The following is a 13,338-nucleotide window of genomic DNA, read 5'->3' as shown; positions in this document are numbered from 1 at the left end:
TGCACCATTCTGGTAATTAATAACACACAAACGTATAGCGAAATGTAGAGTGCATCGTGCCAGCGATAGCATGAACTCGAAGAAGCTCGAAGTTCGCGTGGACATAAAGTTTCTGATCAAAACTTTGTTAGAAACGAAGGGGAATAATTGACGTTGTAATTAAACTTTACAGAGGGATAGCGCGCCAAAGAAAAGTATCATTAACGAATGGATCCTTTTTCTAAAGGTAACAGATTACCCTATTTGCATCAAGAATATCTGGTCCGCGTAATTAGACAAATGTGAAAAACGTATTTCTTTTCTCCGTATCGAACTCTTGCAAAAAATTGGGTTAATGGCTACTAATACACGAAAGTTAAATTTCTCAAGTTACTTGGATAGAACAAGAACCGAAACTGGTTGTAAAATTATATATGTATTATTAAAAACTGATTTTGTGCATTGAACTTATTTTTGACTTAATTTTATGCGTAATAGTTAATGCTCCTTTGTGATTCGATTAAGATTAGATCAACAATGCAATTCGCACACTATACATGTATTTTAATTTAAACGAGTATAGAGTACCTAAATTGTACAGTGATAACAAAATGCAAATACTAGATTTCCCAACATTGGAGTCAATGTTGGATCAGCCTAACAGTTTTAATATCATGGAAGGTGGAAATAAGTATACCGCGAATATTTGAAGGGGAAAACAGAACTATGTTGTCGCACCAAGAATATAGCTATGCTGCGTTAGATTGCAACCCCTCCCATAAGGAAAGGTTTTACTGCAGTACTCACCTCATTCCCCGAGATTACAATTGTCAGATATTTCTTCCACTCCTTTCCTTTTACCTTGCATTTCTTTCTATCTCACAGAATTTTATGAATTTACATATCTCTGTCCCCGTTCTATTTGCCTACTGTAGCGTGAGTGATAAGAGTAATGCACCCTAATAATCTTATTAAACTAATCACGCGTAATATGATAGGCGTACCGTAAAAATTCAAAGTTTATCTTCTGAAACGTTAAATTATTTCTTTTTCAGATTGGGAATTCCTCGTTTACTGAATTTAGTAATAAAGGGATAGTCTCTATACGTAATGTTTCATAAAAATAATCAATTTTTGTGACAATGATTTAAAAATTTTCTACTATTGGAAATTTTTCGAACCAGAGTCGAAACATCCGAATAAAGATACTTTTGCTTGGTTAAATCTGAAAGAAGATTGCCTTCGTCCTTTGACGTCTAATAAAGACGATTGAAATGCTTCGAATTGCGTCGCTGACTAGTAATTCTATCCTAAACAACAGTTCCCATTGCGACCTTCTTACAATATTCCCACAATATTTTGTAAATCACTCCATCCCATTTTCTGGATCGATGTCTAATATCCCAATTAAATATTACATTATTTAATTGGATTTTAAATGCAATTAATTAAATTTACATTCGTTCAGCTCAACTCTAAAATTCTGCACTCAAGTTTCTATACTACCGTGCTGTGTGTAGTCCAGTGATCGGAAATAAGAACCATAGAGCCGTAGATGTATGAGACACGAAATAAAAGACTCACGGTTCCATTAAAAAGAGTAGACCTAAAATCCTCTTATCTGGAAGGTAGCTATGCAGGCAAAGAAATCGTTAAGACTCTTGAGACTTTCACGTCCTCCAGAGTCGACACTGTTTGAAGCCTCTAGGCGCGAGACACGTTCTTTTGGAAGCCTGTTTCGACGTTTCGCCAACGTTGCAACGTGATACCGTATCAGCGCGTCATCAGACTCCAATGAAGCCATTCTCGGAGATTGCGAAACGGTGCAACCATTTTCAAAAGGACGCGGCTTAGACTCGAAACTTTCCCGAAGAGTATTAGATTTAAAGGACGTCATTATTACCAGAGAGAATCTTGTAGGGGAATGTACATTTTTTATTTAAGAAATAATTAAAATCTGTATCATACATAGAGATATGGGTATAAATATTGTTATGTATACACTTTGAATAATTGAATTGTAAATTTGCCCTTGACACCATGAATTCTATTGGGTTACATAAAGGGCACTTGAAAATATTTCTTCACAAAAATGTTCTTATTTTAAATTCAATTTCCTACGATTTGATTTGAGAATATTTTATTACTTGTAACGCAGTTCTAGTAGGCCAATTATTATTATTATTTTTAAAAATAAGTTCGACACCATGCTGTTATTTTCCACCAGTCCGCCATATTGTGCACATAAGTTCGGATACAGTTTCCAACAAGTATTTGTAAAAGTTCAATCGCAACGAGCATAGACATTTTTCCTGGAGACGGAATACTGTTCTCGCGTTGGAATCAGATCGATAGATACAATCTCGTACTTCATGAAACGTTGAAAGTGCCATTTATTGTAAACCATATAACCTTCCCACTAGACAAAATTTATCGATCGCAATCGATTTCACAATTTCTTACGAGCAAATAATATTTGATTTGGCGCAGTATTACGCTAGACAAAATTGAGATTGAAAATTTCATCTGGTTCACGTCAATATTTCTTACAATAGTTTTCCAAATCCAATTTCCTCCTCGAGCGGTGGCTTTCGAAAATAAGAAGTCACCCGTTAAGTACAGACTTTATTGGACTGCGATCGGTAAATTTTACGCCTGCTTGGGAAATACAAATCCTTATTCTCATTCGAATTCAGTATTTATTAAGATAGAGTGTTACGATGGGAATAATATTTTATTTCTAATGTAATGCTAAAGAAAATATATATCCGATAAACACTTGCACAATCGAAACCCTCGACACTTTGAAGGTGCTCCTAGAATAATAGAATTTTAAAACGCATTATCAAGTTATTCAGGGAACGGAGATTTTCGAAACAAGAAATTCCCATTGCGAGGTATCGCGGGGCCGCTTCGAGGGAAATATAACGTTTCGTCTGGCAACCAAGCGAGTCCAGAACCAATAAAGACCGCGAATATAGAACGACCGAAAGAGATTGAAAAGAAGAAAAAAAAGAGGAAGAATGAGTGTTATCGAGTGCGCAAGGAACTCGACAAACACTTTAATAGTTTCTGTAATACCAAGGTCTGGTATCGCTCCAGACACGTTTTGTACTATGCAGCACAGTGTTTGCCATTTCAAGCATATGTGTATCCAGCAAAGTGGAGTGAATCTATACGAAGCTTCGATTTGTTTACAGTCCGCTAATGGAGTAGGTAGCTTCAATATATTTTCGAACACCATTCACGCAAATAATAACCTGTATTGAGTTGTCTGGAAAATCCATGGCGATTTTTGGTAGGTGGTACCGGTCTGAATATATCGGAATGGTTAAAAACAAATAACATGTATACATGCCTTAAAAGATGGAAAAGTTGGGGAACAAAATGGTACCTATGTAATTTAATAAATATATAAAATTCAAAGGCACATTTAAAAATCGGCACGAACTTTCTGAACAATTCAATGTGCAGCATCCGCGTCTCTCATACCCAAAAACAAGGAGTCAAACGACAACACGAAACATAGGGTACGGGATTGATCGTGTAAATAAAGCGGTCGACTGTGGATCCGAAGATCGCGGGTTCGAATCTCCGTGGCTTACTTTTCGTTTAGAAAAAGGTTCATGCAAAATCCTTCATACATTCCCAAAGAACATCACATACCAACTTGCAAGATCTACAAGTTGTCATAATTTCAAAAATTCACCTAAATTGGCCCACCTAAATTGCTTCGTCCTCATTCGTTGTCCATTATTCTAAGGAAATGTCCCCCCATAGTGCTATTCATCATGCTCGAAGATATATCTCCCGTTCATCCTCTGCGAGGGGACGAGTCCCATGCAGAATTTTACCAACTGAATGTGAAAGCGATTGCAGCAAGCAAGGGTTACAGAAATCTCGCGAAGAAGATAAAGGGGGTGGCTCGCGAGAGGCGTTCCTGATAATGTCCTTGGATCAAACTTGCGAACTAACCAGAGCCCAGGACGTAAAACTCGTTGAAAGGAGAAGCATAAAAGGCGGAGGCGTGCGTTCGGGCTTGAATGCAAAGGTTGAGACAGCTGGTGGGTTATTTGGTCTGTGTTGGGTGTTCGGTTTCGTTTTGACAAAGGGAGGCGAACGGATCGCCCCGAATACGCTCTCCTCGAATAAGAGAACTCCTGCGAACCCACCTACGCTTGGAATAAATTGTGCCCCCCTGTCCTAGACGGAAAAACAATGAGGGTGCGGTTGAGACGAGGAGAGGAGAGCCGTGGAGATGCAAGATAGCGAGAAATCACGAAGAAAGTCGCCAAGGAATCTCGTCGGGGCACGAGAAAACCTTTCCGAGCTTGTTCCTTTGAACCTGGATTATATTTTTATTTGAAGCTCATCTTTCTTTCGAGTCTTGAGCCACTGGATATATACGGTTTGCTCCATTTATTAAAAACGGAAAACATATTTAATATTGAGGGTGTTTCTGTAGGATTCTTTGAAGATAAGAAAAGCTTCGAGTGAATTATTTTCCACATCAGTGTTATTCGAAAAATAAAAATCAATTAAGATCACAGTCCACTGAACTGACTTCATCGCCACTAAAATTTGATTTCTGAGAAGTCCAAACTCTCGAACTCTGGTCGCGATCATTTTAATCAACCTGTTTTGATTAGTAATAATTTAATTCAGAGTCTCTCGTATCTCAGCTTCGATCGTCCTTTTATCGTTCCTGCTTCGATGCGGCGCACATTTTTCACCCTGATTCCATTATGTCGGGAGTTTTTTGCTCGCTGAAGAGTAAAAGTCTTTTATCAAAGAGGCGACCGCTTGATAGCGAACTCCCAGCAAGCTGGGACAAGTTTTAATCGACGCGCTCCTGAAGTTTCTATGTTAGGCGAGTATGGTGAAGATGTTTAGGAGACGAGAACACGCAATCAAAAGTGGTAGAAGTCAACTTAGCATAGTTCCACTCAATGCATGATATATTCCACAACAAATCTCAAACTATGAACCAGACGTATTTCATGGAATTATATGCTATAAGCTAATGAGCTAATAAAGAAACTTTCATATTAGAAATCTTTAATATTACTTTAAATTTTAAATTAAAATGAATTTCATTAAATCTGTATCCTCTTCCTTATCTAAATGTATTTTATTTCTAATCTGGAAAATCCATTCTAGAGTAACAAAGTATTACGTTTTTTAAGCTATTTATAGAGAAAAATTGAGTGGGGAAGGCAGTTAAATGCGACTTGCATTTAATCTACAATTCAATTCACACCATTCCGAGGTACAATACCGTTTATGGTACTGTTAATATCGTTTGCGCGTTTCGTGGCTCAGCAAAACGCTATATTCGCGGGCGCATTTTCTATAATTCAGCAATCTTCAGCATAAAGGAGTTTAATAAAGTGCACAGTGGAGGGTATGGAAATCGAATAGCTTGGATTATAAACTCATCGTCGTTCGCCGTTATTATAATGCTGCACCGCTTTATTGAAAACAGTAATAAATTTTATCTTTTTCTGACTAACCAGCAAGTACATAAAATAATTTAAATGTTATTTACTCGATTACACGACTAGCAATACCAGCAGATATTAACATCGACACCACTATCGTATAATTTACGCAGTACGTGGATGGGAAGACAATATTTGTGCCTGAATATACCGAAATTATTCGATTCCCCGGGAGGCATGTATCTAAGTGCCTGATTAATTGATCTCGTCATATGAGATATCGCCATTGGTACCTAATGCAAGAGGCCAAGTTTGTAGACTGTACGTGTCGCCCTAATGCAATCACTTCAAAGACAAATATTGCGATTGAACGTTTATACGTCAATATAAACAACTCCACTTATTTTATTTCCAATTATAATCCATTGTAAAAGACATATAGTACTCGCGGAAACGAAAACATTAAATAAGTTTGCCTGACAAAAGGAACAATTTCCAATTTATTACAGTAACATTTCAATTATATTTATTCTGTTACTGCCCACCCATTTCATCGCCTCGCAGCATTTTTCACCAAATAACGGGACATGAATTTCGGCTGTTCGAAAATAAAAAGATTTTCAATCTTAAAATACCTCATTAAACTACATAGAACGAGTTATAGATTCCCTGATTCTCATTTCGATCCACTCACTCCTTCCCCTAAAAAAAAATTACAAACCGCAATTCGAATTTTAAAGTGGCGAGATGTTCCCTTGACGCTGCGACGCGACCATTTCGCTCGGTAAAAAATCGACCCGACGATGAATCCCGCATACGTGCACCGTGGAGTTTAGAGGAATTTAAAGTACCTATGTCTTTGCAATTTATGTTCCAGAGCCGTTCCCGCGGGCCGCTGAGCGTTCCCGAAGAAATTGCGAACGTGACGAAACGGTCTGAGGGATGTAGCCCCGGCCGAAGGCCAAGGAAAAAGTATCCAACGACGATTCTGGGACGTCGATTCCGATGAGGATTGTCGGAGGAAACGGCCACGACCGCGAACAAAAGCATTCTTGTTCCCGTTCCAACTGGCGAATATCTGAAAACAATTTTCAGCTTGTACCATCCCGGAACGCCAACATTCAAACGAAGCGATCCTCGTCGAGGCTGTGTCCTGCTGCAGCGTTAATGTAAATGTCCCTTGAATCCGAGTCGGCTCCGCGCTGATACGAAATAGATTCTGGAATCGTTTACAACCGGTACGCATACAGAGAAAGACTGCTTTCGAAGTCACTCGCGCGGAACAGCGCGCAGTTTCGCCGGATTGATCCCAAATGAAGTCGTTTACCAAAACATTGAGCGATCCCCAGATTCGCGAGGAGTTCTGTTGGTAATGCAAGAAAGAAGTTTCTTGATACAATGGTGACCGAGTTGGAAAAAAGTTAGACAAATTTTCTGAAGTAGGTTAGTGTATCTTGATGAGGATTGGTCGTAGCGCAGAAAAGTCATTCTTTGAATATTCAAGAAAGAGAGGGAATCTATGAAAGAAATCTAATTAAAGAAATTGTCCAGGATTTAATAAGAATTTATTGAAATAAGAGCTCTGTCGTTTTTAGAGAGCCTAGGAGGATGATCATTAGAAATCTACAGAGATAATTCCAGAGGGGTTTCGTTCAATTCGAATGCAAAAAAGGATTCTCTATTAAAAGAACTTCTAAATTCATGAAAAATGTGAACAATGACACGAAACAAGTGTCTAGGATATCTATTCATGAAGATTTATTATAATAAGAACAAGGCTTAGAGGAGGATAAAAGTCGAGACAAATGCCCATTAGAATTCTACATAAATTCCTAAGGAGTTTTAAAACTTTTAATATAAGGATGGACCTTCTATGAAAATTTCCTAAATTCTTGAGAAACTAGAAAAGATTTCGAGAAATGATAAAATAGATAGCCTTCCACAAGTAAGAAAACAAATACCCGAGAAATCGATAAAAATCTAGACAAATTTCCTGAAGCAAGTCTTCAGGAGGGAATCTAAGAAGAATTTATCTTAACAAGTCGTCTTCTGGGATGAGTCGTAGGTGAGATTATCGCGGTCAAAGGGGAGAAAAGGTCCAGAAGAAAAAGCACACTAAACCCTATCTAGATAATTCCCGAGCATGTATGACTTCCAATAAAAAGAAGGACCTTCCAAACGAAGAAGACCCTGATTCGATTAGACATTAGACAAATCTTCTGAACCAGGTCTCTCGGGTACAATGTGACGAGGATTTATCCCAACAATTTAATGAGGATTTATTCCAACAAAGACAAGTCCTTTTTTAACAACAAAAAGACGAGTTGCAAATGAAGTAATCGTTCTGAGAAACGAGAAAAGGTCCAGAAGAATGCACGCTAAATTGCCGGGTCTTTATGACTTCCAATGAAAATAAGTACCTTTCAGTTATAGGAGCCTCTGAATCGACCAAGCATTAGACAGATCTCCCAAAGCCGGTCTCCAGGGTACAATTTGACGAGAATTACTCGCGACAAGACACTTCGGTTAAAGAATAAAGTAACACGAATGAAATTACCGTTTCCAGAGGGTGAAGGAAGCCCAGAAGAATGGGCATTAAAATTCTGCATAGACAGGTCAACGCCAGGGAAATTGAAACCGCCAGGAAGTGCTAGCCTCGAGCGGAGACTCTTAGAGAAGAACAGACGGTAAAAAGTACAAGCACCAGAGGAACAGAAGCTCCTCGGAACAACAGTATCCCCGCCTCCGTCCTGGTCACTAGCTGTTAAATATATTCAAATGCACTGGAACAAAGGAACACTCCGCAGTATACCGAACTTCTCGCCAACGCTGTCGATCAAACCCGAATAAGTCGGTTGTGGAACTCGCGGGGAGTCCCAGGAGGGGGGATCCCTTTTAACAATACCGCGCGAAACTTTTCGAGATAATTACCCAAGAAACCCTGGAACTTAAAAAAGCTGGAACACAATGAGAGAGACGCGGCTTTCATGGCGGAAAAACGCGTTAGGAAAACATGGGTAGATTGCCAGATTGCGTGGGGGAAGAAAGAACCTCTGGAAGAAAGAACGAGTAATCTCGACGGAGAAAAATACTCTATCCAAACGTGAGCATGCTTAGAAGCTGAACAAAGGTTCGTGTGGAAGAATTTTAAGTTTTGAGACGGAGCTTGATATATCAAGATATGGAGGTGAAAGGAATCTGTTGAGTTATATAACAAAATTGAATCTAAAGTTTTGAGATGGAGTTTGAAATCTAAAAGCGTAGAAGTCGAAGGAACCTGTTAGAGTTGAAGTGTTTCAAGTTTTGACACAGAGCTTGGAAAAGCATAGAAGTTGAAGCTGTTTGGGTTGAAGTGTATAGTAGAGATTGAAGAGCTCGAGTGTCAAGGATACGTCAAAATGATTCTAAATCGAAGCTACTCGCTGGAGGAGGATTATCGTAGGTGACCAACGGTGCTGGGTAATAGAAGCGAACGCGACAGAATAGCCTGAACGCGATGGCGCCAGCGAGAAAAGTTTATCATCGTATCGATATTGGGGAAAAAAATCTCGTTCACCTTCGAGGATAACCTACACGAACAATACGAGTCGATATAGTGGTTGGACGGTAGAGCAGTCGAAGGGTGAACTGTTGCAGGAACCTGTCCCTGTGACGGAAGTGGAGGTCGTGTGTCAGCGTAGCGAGCTCGGTTTCCCGCGTTTTCTTCTGGAGTGAAACTCAGATTTGTTACGTCCGATGGGAAGCTTTCTTAAACGGGGCCATGAAATGGATCTGAGTCTGGCAGGTACGTGACTGTCCGCCTAACATCAGTGATTATAAGTATCCTGAAGATTTGGATTAATTTCTTCCAACTCAAAGAATGATCTACGAACTTGAAGAAGTTCCAAGAGAAATCCTGCAGGTTTACTTGTGTACAGTGTGACGAATTCTGTCTCGAAAAGATGTATGCTGGCAAGGATTTTTGAAAAAGTTCAACTGTAGTGCAAAGTGTAGGATCTAAACATGATAATTCTATTTTTAAACTCTGCTTCTAATTAAAATTCTGTTACCTTGTGTAACAATGAAACTAAAGAATAACGCTATCCTGGAGTTATTATAACATTTCTAACAAAAATATATTTACTTCGATGTCGTTGGTGTAATATAAAACTAAATATAAAAAATAATTTTAAAGTGTCATACGTGTAAATAGATGTAAAATCCATTTAAAGTACGATTATCCTTTAAATTGTAAGTGATTCGTTCCTAAGTAAATTGAAATTGTTTGTTAAACCGATGGAAGCGATGCAGACCCTCGAGGTATTCATGAACTCCACTCCTGATCCTTGGAACACCACATCGTGGATGGACAATTATACCTACTACAACACCACAAACGGTACAAACATAACCGATCTCCAACAGAGGAACCAATTCGTGCTACCATGGTGGAGACAAATGATCTGGACGTTATTGTTCGCGGGAATGATAATCGTCGCCACCGGTGGCAATCTGATAGTGATCTGGATCGTGCTTGCGCACAAGAGGATGCGCACCGTCACCAATTATTTTTTGGTGAACCTGAGCATAGCCGACGCGCTGGTGTCCACTCTAAACGTCACGTTCAACTACATCTACATGCTGAACAGCCATTGGCCGTTTGGCACTCTCTATTGCAAGATCTGTCAGTTCATCGCGGTGCTCACCATTTGCGCCAGCGTCTTCACCTTAATGGCGATTTCTATCGACAGGTAAGCGCCACGTTCGATCAATTTCAATAGTTGATTACGACGGTCTGTCAATTTCCATTTGTTTTGGTGTTTTAGAGGTTTCATGGTTCAATGGACGGTCGATTTTCGTACTGAATATTTTCTCAATATGTTTAGAAAGTTTAGAGGAAAAGTTTAAAGGATAGTTTTGCAAAGAATGAGTATGATGAACAGCAAGTTTTTCCGTCTATTAAATATATTTACTGGGCATATCACGCGCAGGTTACCATTTATGACAATGTTTGAATCACTCGTTGATCTGGAACACTGTTACCAATAAATTCGATGGAACGAGCACTCGTGCATTTCATTGACTCTGAGAACATTGATTTATAATGGTTCTAGTTGTTAATCAAATGACTAATATTTATTAATCGTAAGGCAGGAAATCATTGAGTAAACCATTATTCTATCCAGACGTCGACGCAATCGTGTACTCGAATCACTACTTTCAAGTGATAAAAATTCACCTCACGCCACGGTTCTCCATCCTGCAACAGGCTACGCTGAATGGATACCGGGGTAGTACTTACGTTAAAAATTCAGAATCCATTGTCGTAGCACGCTGTGAAAGTAAAGCACCCTTCTTTTTCATTTTTGTTTGTGTAGTTTTTTTGTTTTCTCCTTTTCGCGTGTCACTAGCACGCATTTGCCGCGGGAATTTATTTGGCGATCCCCACGTTGCCATGCAGTGGGACCAGAATTCATTTCTCTCGCGATAAAATTAATTGTACAGCGTCGATGAAAACAATACGTTGGAATATTCTCGATAAACAATTACTTTCGCGTTTCCACGTAACACGTAATTATTTTCATCTTCTTTTTGCTTGAACTGTCACGGATAAAAAGTAACGAGTACAGTTATTTCAATTATTCGCAGTACAAATTGCAACGTTGTTTATTTATAATTCGGAATTTAGTACTTTACTGCTGGCGATTGAGTTGAAGGGGAAAATGGTTCCATTAGTTCATTTATCACAGTGACGATTCAAGAAAAAGAAGGTACAATTCACAGTTTCAATTTTCAAGAAATTACAATGTCTCTGTAAAGATAATAACCATCACAACAAGAATATTTCCATCTAACTTGTTACAGTGATAATTCAAGAAAAAGGAGAACGAAAATAATATCCTGTCAGGCAGAGAAATGAATAAAACTGGTTATCGAGTGTTCCGCTGATTTACACCGAAATCTGTCAATTATTTTCGGATGGAGCCACGAATGGATTCCGATTTCGCGTGGCCTCGACATCGATGAGACATATTTTGCGAGCGGCGTCAAATCGACCGATGATTCTGAATAGGTTGATAGCAACGAAGCTACAATTTATCGAAGAATTATGCTTCAACGGCTCGAAGGGAAGAACGTGAATGGCGCATCGCCGGCTGTGACACTCCCGATAAGTGATAATGTGCGTTATCGAGTATACGACAGAATCTCAGTCCCGGGAATTTTCGTTGGGAAAATCTAGGCTTCGATCGTGGAAGAATCTGCTTCTTTGTTCGTTGTATAGACACGTGCAAGCGTGCACTGGATAACCCATTTCGACCAGCGGTGGTTAAAAGAACGTTTAGAGGGTATAAATAACAAAAACCATAAAAATAGTGTACAATAGATAGTTTTGTTCGGTCGAGTATTCTTGAAATATTTGTAGAATAAAATGCTAGCTAGAATAAAAGCTCTTTTTATCAATTTTGCTTTACATCGATTCGATAAGATTCGGTAGCCCTTGAAAATAAAAATAATATTGGTATTTCTGCTTTTAATATTTATTCGACTTGTTTGTAAGGAAACGTATGAAAAACAAATGGTCGGGAAAATGTGCATCGAAATGCCACGGGTATATTAAAAAGCACATGTTCCCGTCGGTGTACCTATTGATATTTTTTTGCAGTAAATATAAATAATCCTACAACAGCGCACATTCGTATTTTAGCTTTAAACATCGTTTCACACGAGCGCATGCAGATTTACGTGGCTGACTGTTCGTTATATGAAACGATAAAAGTAAAAAAAGTGTCAGACTATGGGTTCTAAATTATACGTTCATATTTAAAATATTTCTTTCAACGCGAAATATAATTGTAATCAAATAGATTATAACGTAGTTTAACCACTTCTTTCATTAAAATATCAAGCATTTACCTTTGAACCTATAATTATTCACACAACTGTATATAATGAAATTCTGAACTTGCATTCCTTTTCTTGAAATTAATTCCTAAAAAAGTCAATTAATTTATAAATCTATCGCATTAAACCAAGCATGCTCGTGCGTACTAAACATCATTTAACCATGACACCACGAAGTACCCCATCTTGGACAGTAATGGTTCAAATGAAAAACCTCCTTTCCCAAAAGGAAGTGGGGAAGGAAATTCTTAAATCCGCAGTGGCGGCCATTATAGAGACAAGGATATAGCAATCGCGAGCGGATAAGCACAATCAGGGGAAAAATGTCGAACTGCGAACGAATCGGTTTGCCAACTTTGTTGCAATCATGATGGACCTATAACAAATGGAAATTGGTTCCTGCGGTAATGTACATCCGTATGGAAAATGGAAAAACGATTCCCATCGAGATAGCGCAACCGCTAACAGGTCGCATTAACGGTTGAGAGATCAACTGAATAATTGCTTGGCCTTTCTGCTCCATTCAGAAAGAAGCTCGACCTCTGGGTAAAGTACGTTGAAGCTCATTAAAGTGCAGCCAAGCGTTTGCCACATCCACACGCGAACGGCGGATGGACTAGACGCAACCGGCAGTACAATTGTTCCTAGGATAAATCGAGTTTCAGCGAGGCAAAGGTGATTGGGAAGTCGCGGCGACCCCCACGCGACGGTAAATAACTTTCCGTGTTCAAAACTCCGGTTCTGTTCGCGCAAAGCCGCGCTGTCATCTGGCCTCTTTATCCTTTCCGATTGCTAGGATCTTCATCGGCACATGTTTTTCACTTCAAAGTGACTAGACACAGGCAAATTGCTCCTAAATGGAGCCTCCTTTGAAAATTAATTTCAAGGAAATCAACGCGAGGGGACTTTTCCTTTTATACAGTGGTTACACGTATCTTGGAGACGAAGAAAATTTGTTTAGATATAAAAGATTTTTATAAGAAGCTTTAGAATTTAGTTTTTTAATAACAAAATACTTTTGTCGGTGTATTGGGTT

The 13,338-nt window shown here is 38.9% G+C and overlaps 1 protein-coding gene across 2 annotated transcripts in view; it reads left to right on the top strand.

Moving 5' to 3' along the window:
- The window catches only part of LOC128874578 (tachykinin-like peptides receptor 99D), an 83,714-nt gene that overhangs the window by 41,664 nt on the left and 28,712 nt on the right, over positions 1-13,338 (top strand). For both annotated transcript variants that reach the window (XM_054119421.1, XM_054119422.1), the window contains exons 2-3: positions 6,298-9,204; positions 9,703-10,150. In XM_054119421.1, the coding sequence (XP_053975396.1) occupies positions 9,156-9,204; positions 9,703-10,150 (497 nt within the window). In that variant the 5' untranslated portion in view covers positions 6,298-9,155. The remainder of the gene's footprint in view (positions 1-6,297; positions 9,205-9,702; positions 10,151-13,338) is intronic.

This window comes from Hylaeus volcanicus, chromosome 4, assembly GCF_026283585.1.
Source record: "Hylaeus volcanicus isolate JK05 chromosome 4, UHH_iyHylVolc1.0_haploid, whole genome shotgun sequence".
In the NCBI taxonomy this organism is placed as follows: Eukaryota; Metazoa; Arthropoda; class Insecta; order Hymenoptera; family Colletidae; genus Hylaeus; species Hylaeus volcanicus.
Note: the sequence above shows the minus strand (reverse complement) of the source record. Positions and strands in the feature narration are given on the sequence as shown.